The sequence below is a fragment of the Pezoporus wallicus genome, unplaced genomic scaffold, assembly GCF_028554395.1.
Source record: "Pezoporus wallicus isolate ANWC-B61680 ecotype Strahan unplaced genomic scaffold, APGP_CSIRO_Pwel_v1 contig_9667, whole genome shotgun sequence".
NCBI classification, from domain to species: domain Eukaryota; kingdom Metazoa; phylum Chordata; class Aves; order Psittaciformes; family Psittacidae; genus Pezoporus; species Pezoporus wallicus.
The window spans coordinates 12,829-32,956 of NW_026638224.1; the positions used below are offsets into that span (position 1 = coordinate 12,829).

Sequence of the window (20,128 nt, forward strand, 5' to 3'; positions counted from 1 at the left end):
AAAAGTATTGGAGTGATGGGGGTGTCATCATTGATGTCATCCTGTGGCACTCGTGTCTGTGGTTTGTGGGTTTCTTGCAGTGCTTCCTGATGGCTGAAATAGAGCTCATCCCTTTGTATCAGTGAGAAAATCAAGAGAGTGGATGTGGCACACTAGAGGCTGGACAGCCTGATCTGTGCCCAGTGTTAGGCTCCATTTATGTTTCTTAGATTTACAGGACAACCTCTTCAGTTATTTCAACTCTGTGTTCTGAGGTCATAATGAAATCCAGTGAAGACACAAGAAACCGGGGCTGTACTCATTTTTGCCCAGTGTAGGTTAAGACGTAAATCATCTTCTTCAGCAGACAAGTCATAACCTACAACATCTGAGTCTTCTCATATTGTACTTATGACCAAAAATATATAATTACCTGCCAATGGTAAGAGAGCTCCTTCTTCCAGCTCAGTCATGGTTTCGATGTTACTTGTGTCACTCCTGGAAACACGAAAGCCTCAGCATTCCAGGAGCTGCTGGATCTGCTTCAAAAGCATTTAAGGGTTAGCTGATGCTTTGTACCTTCCAGATTGGAGGTTTGGTCTGATGCCTTTCCACTTTATGTAGTGGTTTCTGAGTGAACTGCCAGACAAAAGGTGATGTGCAGGAGACAGCAATTTCCAGGTGATAATGGCTGCATAATGCCCCTACAGCCCTTTCTTGCCACCTGTTCTGCCTAAATGGTGCCTCATTTTGACCTCATGGCGCTGCTCCCAGCATACCTCAGGCCCCACCAAAAGCTGGGGCAGCCAAAATCAGAGCAAGAGTTGAGTGAACAGTCACATGCACCCCAGGATGCGGTTTGCCCCCTTGTGTGCCAGGGCACACTGCTGACTCCTATTGAACCTGCTGCCAGGCAGCACCCCCAGGTGCCTTTCTGCAGGGCTGCTCTCCAGGAACTCCTCTCCCAGGCTGTGCTTGTGTCCAGCATCGCTCCATCCCAGGCGCAGAATCCAGCATTTGTGCTTCTTACATTTCATGCCATTGATGGTTGCCCAATGCTGCAACCTATCTAGATCCTTCTGCAAGACCTCTTGTCCTTCAAGAGAATCAACAGCAACTCCCAGTCCCATCAGCAAGCTTGTGAACAGTGCATTCAACTGCTGCCTGTAGAGGTGTGATAAAAATATTGTCCAGAAATGACCCTGGAAGGGTGCCCTGGGGAATATTGCAGGTGACCCTTCACAAAGCACATCTAGCTCCATTCACTTTGAGACTTTCAGCCCTGCTCTTCAGCAGTTCTTTATCCAATGTATGGTGTACCTGCTCATGTCACATTTGAACAACTTGTCCAGGAGGATGTTGTGAAGGACAAGAGTTCAGCCAGGGCAGATGCCAAGTCTTGTTTGTGGGGAGAAGTGACCCCGTGTAGCAGGAATATCTGTGGGACCAATGGGTTAGAAACCGTCTTAGGAGAGAATGACGTTGTGGTCCTAGTGGAGCAGAAACGGACCATGAGATGACAACCTACCCTTGTAAGAAAAGGGTCCACCAGTCTCCAGGGCTTCATTCAGTGGTGCTGCAGTGGGTAAGGGGAGGGCAGCATCCCTTGCTTGTCAGAAATGTTGAGGAGAATGCCATGTGGGATTCATTTCTTGGTGCCCCAGTGAGGAAGGACTTGGACTTTCTGGAGCAGGAGCAGTGCAGGGTCACCAAGAGACTGGAGGGTCTGCATCATCTTTCATAGAGAAGAGGCTGAGAAGTGAGCCAACCAAGAGAGAAGGATGTGCAGGGTGCCCATCATCAATGGGAATAAAGCCCTGATGGCAGGGAAAGAAGTGGTGGGAACCCAGCTCTTGTCACTGGTGTGCACATGCAGAAGAGGCTGCCCTGGGTACAAGGGGAAAGAGATGGGATTGCATGGGCAAACCAGGCAAGCCGTTTGCCTGTGTGGAAGGGCAAAGAGTGGAAGAGGTGGTGGAGTCTCTGTGCTGTGAGCTACTGAAAACCCAACTGGCCATGGTCCCACACCTGCAGCTCTAGTTGTCCTGTTCATGAAAAGGGATTAAGTCAGCTCCTCTGGAGAGGTTCCTGCTGTTGAAAGTGATTCTGAGGAGACTCAGGCTGGGATGCTGGAAACTTTATTGAGACAAAAGAATGAAAATGTAAGAGCAGCAAAAGCACCAAGTGGAAGTGAGACAGTCTGAGGTGCAAGGAGTGCAACCATGAGCAGAAGACTTCTGCTTGCAGTTCTTCCTGCCCTGCAGCGCAAGCAGCATAGCAGAGGTCCCCCCATATTCTTTGACTTGTAAGAAGGGGTTTGCAGCAGAGAGTTGTGGACACAGGCAAAGAGATGATGCCAAGAAGGAAGTAGTACAACAGGAGGAGGTGCAGGGGCAATATTTTCAGGCATCCTGGGATGCGCTGTTTCTTCTCTTGGTGGCTCGATGGGGAGCTGTGGACAGAGGTCCCCATGTCAGGAACTGCCCAGAACTGCATCCTCAGACCTTGCCATGGAGAGGTGTCTTTCCCACAAGCCTCCCTATGTGGTTGGGGATGTGTCCATCTGGTGGACTTCAAGTGCCAGTTCTTGTGAAAAAAGGTGAAATTCCATGGGCAACTTTCAGTGTAAGGAAAGTCAATGAGTGGAAGAGGTTGTGAAGTCTCCAAGGTGGAAGCTACTGACAACCCAACTGTCCATGTCTAAGACACGCTGCTGTAGCTGGACACTCTAGCTAATAACTCTGAGTTAGTTAAGTGTGTGCTGGTAGTCAAGGTATGCAGAGGGGAGCGTTACCACATCAAATCATTTCTTTGAGCCAGTGGATGGGCATGTGTCATGTTCTGGAAGGCCTCCACCTGCCACTGTGTATTGTTGCTGGGTGTCCTGGCATTTATCCTAGGAGATGACTAGTGGCCCTTTTCCACCAAACCTAATGGCCTGTGGAGACCTGACTTTTGATTGGTGAAGGTGGATGATCCTTGGTAAAACAAAGGAAAAGGAGGCTTTTCAGGCTGGGATGCAGGAGGTCTTTATTGAGGAAAAAGGGTTGAGAAGTCAGAATCACCAAGTGGAAGAAAGAGGATCTGATGTGCAAGTAGAGTGGCCATCGGTCAAGGTCTTCTGCTTGCAGAAGACTATGACAGAGTATCAAGGCGTTACTACTTTGCAGAAGGAGCAGATCCCTGAAGATTCCCCCAGTGTTTTCTGCCCTTTGAGATGTTTTTAATAGCAGAAAGTACTGAACATCACCAAAGGAATGATGCACAGAAGGAAGTGTAAAAAGAGGAGGATCTATGCGATATGATGCAAAGAGGCTGGTCTGGCCCCCAGCCCTGCTTCCTCTCCTGGTACCTTGAGATTAGAAGCTGTTGTGGGCAGGTCCACTCATCAAAACCAGCAGAGACATGCATCTTCAGTCCATGTCTTTGCTTCTCGAATGTATGTGAGTGGTTTCAGGCATCTTGTGAGGGCCCTTAGCAGATGTTGTATCCCCTTCCTCTGCCGTAGCAGCCCAGGCCTCCGAAGCCGTAGCCAAGGCCGTAGCCGAAGCCCCCAGAGGAGACGGGCACTCCCTGGGCGCTGAGGACGTTGCCCACGGCAGCGGATGAGGAGGATCCGACGGCGGTGCTCTGGGGGAAGGAGCTGAGGATGGGTCCTGGCAGGGTGACCAGCACGGTGGAAGGCTGGATGACGACGCGGGAGTCCTCGCACTGCCTGACACAGGGCTCGTTGCAGCTGTTGGCCAGCGGGGTGGGTCCGCAGGGGCGGCAGAGGTCGTAGCAGGCCATGTCTGTGGTGTGGAGGGGCCCTGGCAGGGGACAGGAGAGGAGAGGAGAGAATGGAAGAGAGGGTGTGGGGAGAGCGGAGGGCATGGGGGTGCGAGGGGCGGTGGTGCAGGAGGGCGAGGCAGTGGGGAGGCTGGTGTGGGGCTGTGGTGCTGGGGAGGCGTGAGGGGTGCTGAGGCTGGGGCAGAGCGTGCTGGAAGAGCCGGGGCAGGGGGGCAGGAGCAGAGGGCAAGGGGCTTGAGGCTCACCTTGTTGAGCGCGCAGGAGAAGGCGTCAGCAGAGGCGAGTGAGGGACAGAGGCTCTGGGCCGGCTTTTATGCTGGTCCCTGAGAGGCGGGACAGCCTTTGCGCATGGCAGCATTTGTCAGCAAGCAGCTGGTGCGTGCCACAGCCTGGCAAGTCATGAGCTGGGGCGTGTTCTCCTTCCCACAGTGCTCCCTTGGCATGTCCTCCTGGTGAGGACGTGTCCTGTGCCAGAAGAGAGCATGGAGCAGATTCTCCTGGTAACTATGCCAAAACACTTGAAAAACACTGACAGCCAGAAGGGCTTCACAGTGGGTGAATCCTTCCTGACAAATTTGATGTCTTTCTATGAGGGGTTATAGCATTGGTGGTTAAGGGAAGATGTACTGTTGTCATATACCTGGACTTGTGCAAGGCATTTGATAGTGTCCCACACAATAACCTTGTCTGTAAAGCAGAGAGAGGTGGAGACGAAAGGTGAACCACTTGGTGGATATCTTGACCCATGACTCTTTTGTCATATTTTCTCTATCTGTTTGAGGAGGAGGAGTGATGGAGTAGGTTAGCAGGCACCAGGCAGAGGTAACCCAGAACATATGGGGAACGTGTGACAGAGGCATGGCTGGAAGCGCATAAATGTTTCCAAGCCTTTGTTTGCGAAGGCAAGGAGCTGGTGTGATGTGCTGGAATCTCCCCGAGTGCCAGTGGGTGGTGTTGCTGGTGCTATGCTTCCCAAGAGAGCTCTGGTGATGCCTGTTTCAACCCACCCCGTTGGCCTGTTGAGCCCTGTTGTTGTGCTGGGTGCGACTGGATGAGCCTTTGGGGAAAAAGTGAAGAGGAAGGGCCTGAGGCTGGGATGCAGGAGAACTTTATTGAAAAAAAAAAAAAAAGTGGAAAGGCAGGAGTACCAAGAGGGAGGGAACCAGTCAGAGGTAGACTGAGCACCAGAGCAGAGTGGTGGTGGCCTGGGCACACTGTATGGGGTTACCACGGTCCTTGCAGAAAGGGGTAAGGTGTCATGGACTATGTGTGCCTGACCTTGGGACCCCTGTCGGATGTGCTCCTGAGACAGGGACAACTTCATCAGAGCCATGCGCAGATGAGTGTTGTCATGTTCAAGACTGTTTGAGTCACTGTGTAGCCCTGGCTTTGTGTTGCGTGAAGTTGGAAGAGCCTTGGTAGGAGAAAGGGAGAGGAGATGTCACAGGCTGGGAAGCAGGAGAACTTTATTGAGGCAAAAGAGTGAAAACATACAAGCATAAGGTGGTAGTGATGGTCTAAGGTGTGAGTACAGCAACCATCCACTGAGGTCTCTTGTTTGCAGTAGATTTTGGCAGAGCACCAAGGTCTTCCTGTCCTGAATTGGAAGGAGCCCACTAAAGGTCCCCTGAATCTTTCTTAGCTTGTGAGATGCTGGTTGTGCCAAACAGTACTGGATATAGCAGATGGTTGATGCAGAGAAGGAAGTGAGAGAGCAGGAGGAGGTCCATGGAGCATGTCACCAGGCAGCACGTACTGGCCCCAGGCTCTGCTTCCTTTCTTGGTGCCTTGAGAACCTGTGGACAGCAGATATATGTGCCAGGAATAGTATGGATGTGCATCCTCAGTCCTTTGCATTGCTTCCAGTGTGTTGTCGGTGGTTGTCAGGGTGCTGTCAAAGGCCCTTAGCAGATGTTGATGACTCTTCCTCTGCCCTAGCATCCTGTCCTGGGTTCAGCAGTAGCAGTCATTTTTCCCCTCCTTGGTAGCTGGTGCAGTGCAGTGTTTTGACTTTCAGCTCGGGAACAGAGCTGATAACAAGGATGTTTTGGTTTGGCCAAGGACTTTGTGAGCCTCATGCTCTGGAAGGGAGGAGGGGAAGCCAGGAGGAAGCAGAGACAGGACACCTGACCCAAACTGACCAAAGAGGTATTCCATACCACAGCACGTCATGGCCAGGATGTAACTGGGAGTTAGCCGGAAGGGCTGGGAGACTGCAGGGTTGGAGGAGGTATCGGTCGGAGCTTGGTCGGGCTTGGGGGGCAAGTTATCGGTCAGCTGGTGCTGAGGTGTTGTATTCTCTTCCCTTGTTATTTCCTTTATCATTATTATCATTGGTGGTAGCAGTAGTGATCTGTGTTATACCTTAGTTACTAAACTGTTCTTATCTCAACCCGTGGGAGTTGCATTCTTTTCGATTCTCCTCTCCGTCCCTCCGGGAGTAGGGGGAGGGAAAGAAGGGGGGAAGTGAGTGAACGAATTACCTGTCTGGGTTTAAACCACGACACATCCCAGGCCTTTGAAGCATCAAAAGTTTAATAAAAATATTATGTAAACACCAGCAAGGGCTGTCTCCTCATCCAGAAATCTACTCACGTCCATGTGGGAGACACAGAGATCAATCAAGCATGATTTTCACTTTGCAAATCCACACTGAACTCCCCATCACTTTCTTGTTTTTCATGGCACTGGCAGTTGTTTCTGGAATTATTCGCACTGACCCTTTTCCACAGGTATAAGATCAGACTCAACAGCCTCTACTTTCCCTGTTCTTCCTTACTATCTTCTTCAACACAGGGGAGCTTTGTGAGTTCTCCTCTAGCTTTCAGAGAAAGAACCCAAGCACTATCAACTTTCAAAAATAATCAAGATGGGCCCCCCAGGGGCATCAGCCAGCTCCCTCAACATTTGTGGCTAGGAAGTGTCATACCATAGAGACTTTCATACGTCCAGTAGAGTTTGGGGAGCCTGGCAGAGTTACGCACATCACAGGGATTTCCAGACATGAACTAGGGTTACCAGAACAATGGCCTGCTCACACAAAAAGACCTCCTGTACCTGCTTGAAACACCACCCACAGGGATGGCCCCAAAGGCTATTACTCTAAGAAGGTGGTCCCATTCCTTCCAGCTACAAGAAGAAGCCAGAGGGGCACCAGGCTTTTGACCTGTCATACTCCCACTTGAAAGCTGCCGCCAGGACCGGAAGGACACGTCCTCAACAGGAGGACATGAACTTCCAGAATTCTTGGAAGGAAAACACAACCACAACTAATTGCTTGTGAGGATCTGACATGCACCAGCTGCTTGCACAAACATGCTGTCATGCACAAAGACTGTCTCAGCCCCCTCGGGCACTCAAGGACCAGCATAAAAGCCGGCCCAGAGCCTCTGTCCCTCACTCGCCTCTGCTGACGCCTTCTCCTGCGCGCTCAACAAGGTGAGCCTCAAGCCCCTTGCCCTCTGCTCCTGCCCCCCTGCCCCGGCTCTTCCAGCACGCTCTGCCCCAGCCTCAGCACCCCTCACGCCTCCCCAGCACCACAGCCCCACACCAGCCTCCCCACTGCCTCGCCCTCCTGCACCACCGCCCCTCGCACCCCCATGCCCTCCTCTCCCCACACCCTCCTCTCCCCACACCCTCTCTTCCATTCTCTCCTCTCCTCTCCTTTAGTCTCCCAGGGCCCCTCCACACCACAGACATGGCCTGCTACGACCTCTGCCGCCCCTGCGGACCCACCCCGCTGGCCAACAGCTGCAACGAGCCCTGTGTCAGGCAGTGCGAGGACTCCCGCGTCGTCATCCAGCCTTCCACCGTGCTGGTCACCCTGCCAGGACCCATCCTCAGCTCCTTCCCCCAGAGCACCGCCGTCGGATCCTCCTCATCCGCTGCCGTGGGCAACGTCCTCAGCGCCCAGGGAGTGCCCGTCTCCTCTGGGGGCTTCGGCTACGGCCTTGGCTACGGCTTCGGAGGCCTGGGCTGCTACGGCAGAGGAAGGGGATACAACATCTGCTAAGGGCCATTGACAGCACACATGAAACCACTCACGTACATTCGAGAAGCAAAGACATGGACTGAAGATGCATGTCTCTGCTGGTTTTGATGAGTGGACCTGCCCACAACAGCTTCTAATCTCAAGGGACCAGGAGAAGAAGCAGGGCTGCAGGCCAGACCAGCCTCTTTGAGTCATATTGCATAGATACTCTGCTTTTTCCTCTTCATTCTGTTCATTGCTCCTTTGGCGATGTCATGTACTTTCTGTTGTGAAAAACATCTCAAACGGCAAAAACCATTGGGGGAAGCTACATGGATCTGCTCCTTCTGCAAGGCAGGAAGACCCTGATACTCTGGCATAGTCTCCTGCAAGCAGAAGACCTTGGCAAGGGGTCACTCGCACATCAGACCTTCTCCTTCCTAATTGTTGCTTTTATTTTTTCACTCTTTTACCTCAATAAAGTTCTCCTGCATCCCAGCCTGAGAAGCCTCCTCTTCCTTTCTTTTACCAAGGCTCTTCCAACTTCACCCATCAAAAATCAGGTCTCTACAGCCCATTAGGGTCTGCGGAAAAGGGGCACCAGTCATCTCCTTGGATAAATGCCAGGACACCCAACAACAACACACAGTGGCAGGTGGAGGCCTTCCAGAACAAGACACGTGCTCATGAATGGCTCAAAGAAATGATTGGATGTGATAACGCTCCCCTCTACATACCTTGGATGAAGTGTCCCAGTGCCAGCACACACTTGACTAACTCAGACTTAGTAGCTAGAGTGTCCAGCTACAGCAGCTTGTCTTAGACTAGTTGGGCTTTCAGTAGTTTCCACCTTGGAGACTTCAAAACCTCTTCCACTCATTGACTTTCCTTACACTAAAAAGGATTTCCTTCTTTGCCCATGGAATTTCACCTTTTTTCCTTGTGCCCAGAACTTCTTGTCCTGCCGCTGACCACAAGCCTCTGGCCCAGCCCTTCACACTGGCACTAGAAGTCTGCAGCCAGGGCCAGATGGACACGTCCCCAACAGGAGGACATGCATAGGGAGGCTTGTGGGAAGGAGACACCCACACTCTCGAAGCCAAGGCAAGGTCTGAGGATGCAGTTCTGGGCAGTTCTTGACATGGGAACCTCCCGTCCACAGCTCCTCATCTCGAGCCACCAAGAGAAGAAACAGCGCACGGGGCCTGCCCAGGATGCCTGAAAATATTGCCCCTGCACCTCCTCCTGTTGTACTACTTCCTTCCTCACATCATCTCTTTGCCTGTGTCCAGGACTCTCTGCTGCAAGCCCCTTCTTACAAGTCAAAGACTATTGGGGAACCGCTGCTATGCTGCTTGTACTGCAGGGAAGGACGAGGTCAGTGCTCTGCCAAAACGTACTGCAAGCAGAAGACTTCTGCTCATGGTCGCACTCCTTGCACCTCAGACTGTCTCACTTCCACTTGGTGCTTTTGCTGCTTTTACATTTTCATTCTTTCGTCTCAATAAAGTCCCCAGCATCCCAGCCTGAGTCTCCTCAGAATCACTTTCAACAGCAGGAACCTCTCCAGAGAAGGTGCTTTAATCCCTTTTCTTAAACAGGACAACTAGAGCTGCATTCATGGCTCCACGGCCACCTGGTGTTTCAGTAGCTCACAGCACAGAGATTCCACCACCTCTTCTACTCTTTGCCCTTCCACACAGGCAAAAAGGCTTGCTTGGTTTGCCCATGCAATCCCATCTCTTTCCCCTTGTACCCAGGGCCTCTTCTTCTGCACCAGCACACCAGGGCCTCTTCTTCTGCACACCAGCGACAAGAGCTGGGTTCCCACCACTTCTTTCCCTGCCATCAGCAGCTTTATTCCCATTGATGATGGGCACCCTGCACATCCTTCTCTCTGGGGTGGCTCACTTCTCAGCCTCTTATGATCCAGACCCTCCAGTCTCTTGGTGACCCTACACTGCTCCTGCTCCAGAAAGTCCAAGCCCTTCCTCACTGGGGAGCCAAGAAATGAATCCCACATGGGATTCTCCTCAACATTTCTGACGAGGAAAGCATGGTCCCCTCCCCTTACCAACTGCAACACTCCTCAATAAGCATCCCTGGAGACTGGTGGACCCTTTTCTTACAAGGGTACGTTACCATCTCACGGTCCCTTTGTTCCCCACCAGGACCACAAAGGGCCTTCTCTCCTAAGATGTTTTCTAACCCATTGGTCCCACAGATATTCCTGCTACACGGGGTCACTTCTCCCCACAAACAAGACTTGGCATCTGCCCTGGCTGAACTCTTGTCCTTCACAACATCCTCCTGGACAACTTGTAACCCCTCATAAAAAGACACCAAATTTGTCGGGAAGGATTCACCCACTGTGAAGCCCTTCTGGCTGTCAGTGTTTTTCAAGTGTTTTGGCATAGTTACCAGGAGAATCTGCTCCATGCTCTCTTCTGGCACAGAGATGACGCTGACCAGCCTGTAGTTAGCCCGGCTCTTCTTTCTAGCTTTTTCAAAATGAGGACTATGAATTGACCACTTGCTGTGGGGTCACTCCATCACATTGGCCCGGTCCTTAAGGAGGATGTGGCACAGGGCTGGCCCCACGTACAACTCCTGAGCTACACTACTTGAGACTTGCCCTCAAATGGACTTTGTGCTACTCATCACAAGCTGCTGGGCTCAGCCCTTCAACTACGCAGAAGCCCAGTGCACTGGCACCAGACACAAAAGGTACTTTGTCAGCTTGTGGATGAGCATGTGAGGGGTGAAAGGGTCAAAGACTTTACAAAGAAATTCAAGGTAAGCACCAGCTATGGCTGTCTCCTCATCCACAATGATGGGCACTCCCATGGAGAGGAGACAGAGTTCAATCAAGCATGATTTACCATTTGCAAATATATGCTAGAACTTCATCTCAATTTCTTGTCCTTCCTGGGAAGACATTCACAGTCCTTTCTAGGAAGACTTCCTACATCACCTTCTATGGGAACATGATCAGACTCAAGAGCTTCTAGCTTCCCAGTTGTGCCTTCCTAGTCTTCTTCAAAAGAAGAGGCCATTCAGCTCTTTCCTCCTGTTCAGGAACCACTTCCAGGCACTATTAACTCTCCTAAGATACATAAGACACACCTCCCAAGAAGAACAGGCAGCTCCCTCAGTATTATTGGTTACCTTCATGCCCCAGGGACTTCCATGCATCCAGTCCAAAAGCTCTCCCTCTGACCTCCCTTCAATTTCCCCAACCACAAAACAGCTCACCTGACAACCAGCCTGCAAAACACTCACCTTGGATGAACTGGGGCAGGCCTTGCCAGGCATCAACCCATCAGCATGAATCCACCACTAACAGGGCCCAACCTCTGTGGCCATGTAAAGCATCTCTGCATCCAAACCCCTCTTTAATCTCCAAATCAACTTTCACCTGTCAACACTGAGCAGAGAAATGGCGTCACGCAGTGGCACTACCCCAGGCAAAGATCACAAACCTGGTGCACGATTCCGCTGGCAACTGCTCCCTAAAACCTCTTCCACTGACATCCTCACAGGCTCTCCAGAACCACAACTGCCTTTGTGAGGTGCCCCACATCTAGCAATGCGTCACACCAGAGTCCGGACTGAAAATGTGCCAACCCCTAATCAGGGAAGCACTAGAGAGGGGCCAACACACGACTTCCACGGCACTGTCAGGAATCCCCACATCACAGGCCTCAACAACACTGAACCTGGGCTAGCAGGACAAGAGCCTGCTCTAACAAAGAGGCAACCTAGGCCTGCCCTCAGCACCACCCCCTGGAACACCATTAGGTGGTCAAAAACCCAAGCAGGAAGCCAGCTTTCTCCAGCTACAACCATAAAAGCACAAAGGGCACCAGGAGATCCACATTGACACCCACAGAGCTCACCCAATGGGAAAGGACAGGCCTAAAGACAAGCTAAGGGACTTGGCAGCAAGGCAGGGAGGGAACAAATGGGATGGAAGAGGCAGCCCCTCATGCCACCAAAACTCCAGAGCCCAGACCAGCCCGACAGGGCTGCAATGAACATGGAGCCACCTCTTCACAAGGCACCAAAAACCACAACACACAAGTGCCACGGAATGACCTCAGTGATGACACCCCACGTCTCCAAGGCCATGGCTGTATCTGCAGAACAGCCTGACAGGCATCTTCCATGCAAATCGTCCCAAACACCTACTCTCACTTCAAGGCTGCCGCCAGGGCCGGATGGACACGTCCTCACCAGGAGGACATGCAAAGGGAGCACTGTGGGAAGGAGAACACGCCCCAGCTCATGACTTGCCAGGCTGTGGCACGCACCAGCTGCTTGCTGACAAATGCTGCCATGCGCAAAGGCTGTCCCGCCCCTCGGGGACCAGCATAAAAGCCGGCCCAGAGCCTCTGTCCCTCACTCGCCTCTGCTGACGCCTTCTCCTGCGCGCTCAACAAGGTGAGCCTCAAGCCCCTTGCCCTCTGCTCCTGCCCCCCTGCCCCGGCTCTTCCAGCACGCTCTGCCCCAGCCTCAGCACCCCTCACGCCTCCCCAGCACCACAGCCCCACACCAGCCTCCCCACTGCCTCGCCCTCCTGCACCACCGCCCCTCGCACCCCCACGCCCTCCGCTCTCCCCACACCCTCTCTTCTCTCCTCTCCTCTCCTCTCCCCTGCCAGGGCCCCTCCACACCACAGACATGGCCTGCTACGACCTCTGCCGCCCCTGCGGACCCACCCCGCTGGCCAACAGCTGCAACGAGCCCTGTGTCAGGCAGTGCGAGGACTCCCGCGTCGTCATCCAGCCTTCCACCGTGCTGGTCACCCTGCCAGGACCCATCCTCAGCTCCTTCCCCCAGAGCACCGCCGTCGGATCCTCCTCATCCGCTGCCGTGGGCAACGTCCTCAGCGCCCAGGGAGTGCCCGTCTCCTCTGGGGGCTTCGGCTACGGCCTTGGCTACGGCTTTGGAGGCCTGGGCTACGGCTTTGGAGGCCTGGGCTGCTACGGCAGAGGAAGGGGATACAACATCTGCTAAGGGCCATTGACAACACACCTGAAGCCAGCCACCGAAACCCTCGAAGCCATGGCAAGGTCTGAGGATGCAGTTCTGGGCAGTTCCTGACATGGGGACCTCCTGTCCACAGCTCCCCGTCTCGAGCCACCAAGAGAAGAAACAGCGCACGGGGCCTGCCCAGGATGCCTGAAAATATTGCCCCTGCACCTCCTCCTGTTGTACTACTTCCTTCTTGGCATCATCTCTTTGCCTGTGTCCACAACTCTCTGCTGCAAACCCCTTCTAACAAGTCAAAGAATATGGGGGACCTCTGCTATGCTGCTTGCGCTGCAGGGCAGGAAGAACTGCAAGCAGAAGTCTTCTGCTCATGGTTGCACTCCTTGCACCTCAGACTGTCTCACTTCCACTTGGTGCTTTTGCTGCTCTTACATTTTCATTCTTTTGTCTCAATAAAGTTTCCAGCATCCCAGCCTGAGTCTCCTCAGAATCACTTTCAACAGCAGGAACCTCTCCAGAGGAGCTGACTTAATCCCTTTTCATGAACAGGACAACTAGAGCTGCAGGTGTGGGACCATGGCCAGTTGGGTTTTCAGTAGCTCACAGCACAGAGACTCCACCACCTCTTCCACTCTTTGCCCTTCCACACAGGCAAAAAGGCTTGCCTGGTTTGCCCATGCAATCCCATCTCTTTCCCCTTGTACCCAGGGCAGCCTCTTCTGCATGTGCACACCAGCGACAAGAGCTGGGTTCCCACCACTTCTTTCCCTGCCATCAGCGGCTTTACTCCCATTGATGATGGGCACCCTGCACATCCTCCTCTCTTGGGTGGTTCACTTCTCAACCTCTTCTCTATGAAAGATGATCCAGACCCTCCAGTCTCTTGGTGACCCTGCACTGCTCCTGCTCCAGAAAGTCCAAGTCCTTCCTCACTGGGGCACCAAGAAATGAATCCCACATGGCATTCTCCTCAACATTTCTGACAAGCAAGGGATGCTGCCCTCCCCTTACCCACTGCAGCACCACTGAATGAAGCCCTGGAGACTGGTGGACCCTTTTCTTACAAGGGTAGGTTGTCATCTCATGGTCCGTTTCTGCTCCACTAGGACCACAACGTCATTCTCTCCTAAGACGGTTTCTAACCCATTGGTCCCACAGATATTCCTGCTACACGGGGTCACTTCTCCCCACAAACAAGACTTGGCATCTGCCCTGGCTGAACTCTTGTCCTTCACAACATCCTCCTGGACAACTTGTTCAAATGTGACATGAGCAGGTACACCATACATTGGATAAAGAACTCCTGAAGAGCAGGGCTGAAAGTCTCAAAGTGAATGGAGCTAGATGTGCTTTGTGAATGGTCACCTGCAATATTCCCCAGGGCTCCATTCCAGGGTCATTTCTGGACAATATTTTTATCACACCTCTACAGGCAGCAGTTGAATGCACTGTTCACAAGCTTGCTGATGGGACTGGGAGTTGCTGTTGATTCTCTTGAAGGACAAGAGGTCTTGCAGAAGGATCTAGATAGGTTGCAGCATTGGGCAACCATCAATGGCATGAAATGTAAGAAGCACAAATGCTGGATTCTGCGCCTGGGATGGAGCGATGCTGGACACAAGCACAGCCTGGGAGAGGAGTTCCTGGAGAGCAGCCCTGCAGAAAGGCACCTGGGGGTGCTGCCTGGCAGCAGGTTCAATAGGAGTCAGCAGTGTGCCCTGGCAGACAAGGGGGCAAACCGCATCCTGGGGTGCATGTGACTGTTCACTCAACTCTTGCTCTGATTTTGGCTGCCCCAGCTTTTGGTGGGGCCTGAGGTATGCTGGGAGCAGCGCCATGAGGTCAAAATGAGGCACCATTTAGGCAGAACACGTGGCAAGAAAGGGCTGTAGGGGCATTATGCAGCCATTATCACCTGGAAATTGCTGTCTCCTGCACATCACCTTTTGTCTGGCAGTTCACTCAGAAACCACTACGTTGTGGAAAGGCATCAGACCAAACCTCCAATCTGGAAGGTACAAAGCATCAGCTAACCCTTAAATGCTTTTGAAGCAGATCCAGCAGCTCCTGGAATGCTGAGGCTTTCGTGTTTCCAGGAGTGACACAAGTAACATCGAAACCATGACTGAGCTGGAAGAAGGAGCTCTCTTACCATTGGCAGGTAATTATATATTTTTGGTCATAAGTACACTATGAGAACACTCAGATGTTGTACGTTATGAGTTGTCTGCTGAAGAAGAGGATTTACGTCTTAACCTACACTGGGCAAAAATGAGTACAGCCCCGGTTTCTTGTGTCTTCACTGGATTTCATTATGACCTCAGAACACAGAGTTGAAATAACTGAAGAGGTTGTCCTGTAAATCTAAGAAACATAAATGGAGCCTAACACTGGGCACAGATCAGGTTGTCCAGGCTCTAGTGTGCCACATCCACTCTCTTGATTTTCTCACTGATACAAAGGGATGAGCTCTATTTCAGCCATCAGGAAGCACTGCAAGAAACCCACAAACCACAGACACGAGTGCCACAGGATGTCATCAATGATGACACCCCCATTACTCCAATACTTTTGTTGCATGTTCTGCCAAATGCCCTGACATGCACCATCAACACCAAGCCTTTGGTCTCTAATACTTGAAAGCTGCCGCCAGGGCCAGAAGGACACGTCCTCAACAGGAGGACAATAAATTGCAGAATTGCAATAGGGAAAACACAACCACAACTAATTGCTTGCACATGTTTGACATGCACCAGCTGCTTGCACAAACATGCTGTCATGCACAAAGACTGTCTCAGCCCCCTCAGGCACTGCAGGACCAGCATAAAAGCCGGCCCAGAGCCTCTGTCCCTCACTCGCCTCTGCTGACGCCTTCTCCTGCACGCTCAACAAGGTGAGCCTCAAGCCCCTTGCCCTCTGCTCCTGCCCCCCTGCCCTGGCTCTTCCAGCACGCTCTGCCCCAGCCTCAGCACCCCTCACGCCTCCACAGCCCCACAGCCCCACACCAGCCTCCCCACTGCCTCGCCCTCCTGCACCAGCCCCTGTGCACCCCTAGCCCTCCTCTCCCACGCTCTCCCATGGACCTCTCTCCTCTCTCCTCTCCTGCCAGGGCCCCTCCACACCACAGACATGGCCTGCTACGACCTCTGCCGCCCCTGCGGACCCACCCCGCTGGCCAACAGCTGCAACGAGCCCTGTGTCAGGCAGTGCGAGGACTCCCGCGTCGTCATCCAGCCTCCCGCCGTGCTGGTCACCCTGCCAGGACCCATCCTCAGCTCCTTCCCCCAGAGCACCGCCGTCGGATCCTCCTCATCCGCTGCCGTGGGCAACGTCCTCAGCGCCCAGGGAGTGCCCGTCTCCTCTGGGGGCTTCGGCTATTACGGCTTTGGAGGCCTGGGCTGCTACGGCGGTGGAAGAGGCTGCAACATCTGCTAAGGGCCATTGACAACACGCATGAAACCACTCACGTACAAGAAGGAAAGACTGGTGGATGGTCTGGGGTAATGCTGGCACACCAGTTCACCTTCCGCAGCTCCTTCTCTTCTGGCACTAAGCAAGCAGGGAAGGGCCAGCCCTGGTAAGATGGCCCATGGATGTCTTCCTCTTCTCCAAATTCCTTCTCTGCACCATCCCATCTGCTGCGTGCAATACTGTTTGCCCCACCAAAGGCTGAACAGCACTGGGGGACCTCTGGGTTTCTCCCAGTCAAGACTGAAAAGTGCTCTTCTGCAAACAGAAGACCTCAGTGCATGGTCACCCTTCTTGCATCTCAGCTCTCTTCCTCCTTATCTTTTATTTTCATGCTTTTGTCTCAATTCTGCATTCATGACAGCACCAAAGCTCTTCCAACTTCACGCAGCACAAAGCCAGGCTCAACAGGGGTGAGTGAAAAAGGCCACAAAGATTCTCCTGGGAAATATGCCACCACAACCAACAAACCTGACACCATGAAGTGCTTTCAGAACATGACACAAGCCATTACTGTCTCAAAGACAGTCTTGAACATGACAACATTGCTCCCCATGAGCATGCCTCTGATGGAGTCACCCAGACTCATGAGAACATTTGGATAGAGTAACAGGGCCAACCACAAAGGAACTCATGGTCCCGTCCCCCTGACTGCTGCGAGGGCCTTGGGTATCCTATGCAGTGTACCCAGATCTCCACCCTTCCTGCTCTGAGATCCATCTCTGACACAGGTGTGGGTCAGTGTTGCACTGACCACCTGGCTGCTTGGTCCCCATTCCACACACACCACAGTTCCCAGACCATGGTCTCACCTTCCTATGTGGTTCACAAATGATGATGGTTGGAGTTTTATGAAGCCATCAGCCAACTCTTCACAAATGCAAGCCCAATGCCAGAGGATCTCCCAGCAGGACCCATTCAGGGAGTCTCCTGACAGCCATCCTCCCTGCTTCAGAGTCTCTGGACCACCTCTGCAGGTGGTTCCAACCCGACTTCCCTCTGCTCTGAGGTCACACAGAAAGTCCCCACTGTGAGGTCTCAATCCTCCTCACCTTGGTCCTGCAAGGGCCTGCCTGGGGCACTGGGGACAAGTGCAGGACCAAGCCTTTGACCCAGTTCTGCTGCAAAGATGGGTGTCTGTGAGTGGTGCTTGGCTGAGCACTAAGTCATCACTGAGCTGCTCTATCACTCCTCTTCCTCAAGAGGACAGGGGAGAGAAGAATAAGATGAAAGTCTCCTGAATCGAGGTAAGAACATGGACATCACTCACTGCTTTCCAGTGGCAGCAGAACAGACTTAATATAGGGAAATTCATTTATCAAAATCAAAAGTCAGAGTAGAACTATGAGAAATCAAAATGAATCTTAAAACACCTTCCCCCAACCTCTCCCTTCTTCAATGTTCATCTTCCCTCCTAAATTACTTACTCCCTTGCCCAAAACAGCACAGAGGGATGGGAAGGGGAACTGTGGTCACTTCACCCCACATTGTCTCTGTCCCTCCACCCTCCTCACACTCTTCACCTGCTCCATTCTGGGGCCCCTGCCACACAAAACAGCCCTCCATGAGCTTATGTGAATCCTTCCCACAGGCTCCATTGGACTTGGAGAAAGCTTCAGGCACCTTCTCACGGAAGGCACCACAGCAGAATAACGGCTAACAAAAAAATTCCACATAAAAGCACTCACCCAGTGAACACCTTCCAAGTCCAAAGGCCACCAAGACAACAACAGAGCACATCCAAAGGGAAAGGACAGGCCAAAACCTGGCAGGAAGGCAGAGAGGGACCGGATGCGATGGGAGGGGCAGGCCCATCACGGCCAGCACAGCTCCGAAGCCCAGACCAGTGAAACAATGCTGTGAGGATATGGGGTCCCCTCTTCACAATTCCTCTTGCCTCAATAAAGTTCTCCTCCATCCCAGCCTGTCATGCCTCCTCTCCCTTTCTTCTACCAAGGCTCGTCCAACTTCCCGCAGCACTAAGTCAGGGATCAGAAGGTCATCCATGTAAATGGAAAAAGGCCGTAAGTCTTCTCCTGGTAAGTATGCCAACACTAGCATCAAAGACAGGCTTCTGGGTTGCTTCCACAATGTGATACAGTGGTTTGAGGCACAAAATGGCTCAAACAATCTTGAACACGACAGCTTTCCCCTGAACGTGCCCTTGATGAAGTTGCCCCCAGCCTCATGGGCACACCTGGCCGGGGTGCCAAAGCCACCCACACAGGTTTTCATGGCCCCTTACCCCTTGCTGCAAGGATTGTGGATAACCCCATACAGTGGGCCCAGGTCACCAACCTCACTGCTCTGGGATCCTTCTCTGACTCCAGTGTGGGTCCTTGTTGCACTGACATCCAGAATGCAGGGTCATCATTCCACACACCAGAGCCTCCAGGCTATGATCTCACCCTGCTATGCAGTCCACAAATGATGCCTTTGAACCTATTTTGGACACCAGCCGCTCTTCACTACGCAGTCCAACAGTTTCACCATCGCTGCTGTGTGCTTGGAACCCATCACAAGTACAACCTTACAAGCATAAAAAGGCACCACGACACCCATAGAGCTCACCCAACAGGAAAGGACAGGCCTACAGACAGGACTACTGACCTTGCAGCAAGTCAGGGAGGAACCTAATGCAATGGAAGGGGCAGCCTCTCATAGCCAGCACAGCCCCGGGGCTGCAAGGACGTGGGGCCCCCTCTTCACAACCCAGCCACAAACCACAGCCACGAGTGTCACAGGATGACATCAGTGATGACACCCCCACCTCTCCAACGCTTTTGCTGCATGTTCTGCCAAATGCCCTGACATGCACCATCAACACCAAGCCTTTGGTCTCTAATGCCACTGAAATCAAAAGCTGCCGCCAGGATGCCCTGACAGAAGGAGCTGCCGCCAGGGCCAGAAGGACACGTCCTCAACAGGAGGACATGAAATTCCAGAATTCTTGGAAGGAAAACACAACCACAGGTAATTACCTGCAAGGATCTGACATGCACCAGCTGCTTGCACAAACATGCTGTCATGCACAAAGACTGTCTCAGCCCCCTCGGGCACTCCAGGACCAGCATAAAAGCCGGCCCAGAGCCTCTGTCCCTCACTCGCCTCTGCTGACGCCTTCTCCTGCGCGCTCAACAAGGTGAGCCTCAAGCCCCTTGCCCTCTGCTCCTGCCCCCCTGCCCCGGCTCTTCCAGCACGCTCTGCCCCAGCCTCAGCACCCCTCACGCCTCCCCAGCACCACAGCCCCACACCAGCCTCCCCACTGCCTCGCCCTCCTGCACCACCGCCCCTCACACCCCAATGCCCTCCGCTCTCCCCACACCCTCTCTTCCATTCTCTCCTCTCCCCTGCCAGGGCCCCTCCACACCACAGACATGGCCTGCTACGACCTCTGCCGCCCCTGCGGACCCACCCCGCTGGCCAACAGCTGCAACGAGCCCTGTGTCAGGCAGTGCGAGGACTCCCGCGTCGTCATCCAGCCTCCCGCCGTGCTGGTCACCCTGCCAGGACCCATCCTCAGCTCCTTCCCCCAGAGCACCGCCGTCGGATCCTCCTCATCCGCTGCCGTGGGCAACGTCCTCAGCGCCCAGGGAGTGCCCGTCTCCTCTGGGGGCTTCGGCTACGGCCTTGGCTACGGCTTCGGAGGCCTGGGCTGCTACGGCAGAGGAAGGGGATACAACATCTGCTAAGGGCCATTGACAACACACCTGAAGCCAGCCACCGAAACCCTCAAAGCCATGGCAAGGTCTGAGGATGCAGTTCTGGGCAGTTCCTGACATGGGGACCTGCCCGTCCACAGCTCCTCATCTCGAGCCACCAAGAGAAGAAACAGTGCATGGGGCCTGCCCAGGATGCCTGAAAATATTGCCCCTGCACCTCCTCCTGTTGTACTACTTCCTTCTTTGCATCATCTCTTTGCCTGTG

The 20,128-nt window shown here is 53.2% G+C and overlaps 5 protein-coding genes across 5 annotated transcripts; 4 read left to right on the forward strand and 1 right to left on the reverse strand.

The window, feature by feature from the left end:
* Positions 1-3,453: 3,453 nt before the first annotated feature.
* Positions 3,454-3,812, reverse strand: LOC130599509 (feather keratin 1-like). The gene has a single exon (XM_057410005.1). The coding sequence runs from the start codon at positions 3,766-3,768 to the stop codon at positions 3,454-3,456; it is 315 nt and encodes a 104-aa protein (XP_057265988.1). The 5' UTR covers positions 3,769-3,812.
* A 3,623-nt stretch (positions 3,813-7,435) lies between these two features.
* Positions 7,436-7,780, forward strand: LOC130599510 (feather keratin 1-like). The gene has a single exon (XM_057410007.1). It carries the CDS (start codon positions 7,466-7,468, stop codon positions 7,778-7,780), a length of 315 nt encoding a protein of 104 aa, XP_057265990.1. The 5' UTR covers positions 7,436-7,465.
* A 4,228-nt stretch (positions 7,781-12,008) lies between these two features.
* Positions 12,009-12,757, forward strand: LOC130599511 (feather keratin 1-like). Its single transcript, XM_057410008.1, has 2 exons — positions 12,009-12,181; positions 12,402-12,757. The coding sequence occupies exon 2, from the start codon at positions 12,422-12,424 to the stop codon at positions 12,755-12,757; it is 336 nt and encodes a 111-aa protein (XP_057265991.1). The 5' UTR covers positions 12,009-12,181; positions 12,402-12,421.
* A 3,062-nt stretch (positions 12,758-15,819) lies between these two features.
* Positions 15,820-16,168, forward strand: LOC130599512 (feather keratin 1-like). The gene has a single exon (XM_057410009.1). The coding sequence runs from the start codon at positions 15,863-15,865 to the stop codon at positions 16,166-16,168; it is 306 nt and encodes a 101-aa protein (XP_057265992.1). The 5' UTR covers positions 15,820-15,862.
* Positions 16,169-19,235: 3,067 nt separating this feature from the next.
* On the forward strand, positions 19,236-19,920 carry LOC130599513 (feather keratin 1-like). Its single transcript, XM_057410010.1, has 2 exons — positions 19,236-19,343; positions 19,559-19,920. Exon 2 carries the CDS (start codon positions 19,579-19,581, stop codon positions 19,891-19,893), a length of 315 nt encoding a protein of 104 aa, XP_057265993.1. The 5' UTR covers positions 19,236-19,343; positions 19,559-19,578; the 3' UTR covers positions 19,894-19,920.
* The last annotated feature ends 208 nt before the right edge of the window (positions 19,921-20,128 follow it).

Bases quoted from the DNA above. Each gene is read 5' to 3' on its own strand.
- LOC130599509 (XM_057410005.1), bottom strand. From the start codon at position 3,768: ATGGCCTGCTACGACCTCTGCCGCCCCTGCGGACCCACCCCGCTGGCC.
- LOC130599510 (XM_057410007.1), top strand. From the start codon at position 7,466: ATGGCCTGCTACGACCTCTGCCGCCCCTGCGGACCCACCCCGCTGGCC.
- LOC130599511 (XM_057410008.1), top strand. From the start codon at position 12,422: ATGGCCTGCTACGACCTCTGCCGCCCCTGCGGACCCACCCCGCTGGCC.
- LOC130599512 (XM_057410009.1), top strand. From the start codon at position 15,863: ATGGCCTGCTACGACCTCTGCCGCCCCTGCGGACCCACCCCGCTGGCC.
- LOC130599513 (XM_057410010.1), top strand. From the start codon at position 19,579: ATGGCCTGCTACGACCTCTGCCGCCCCTGCGGACCCACCCCGCTGGCC.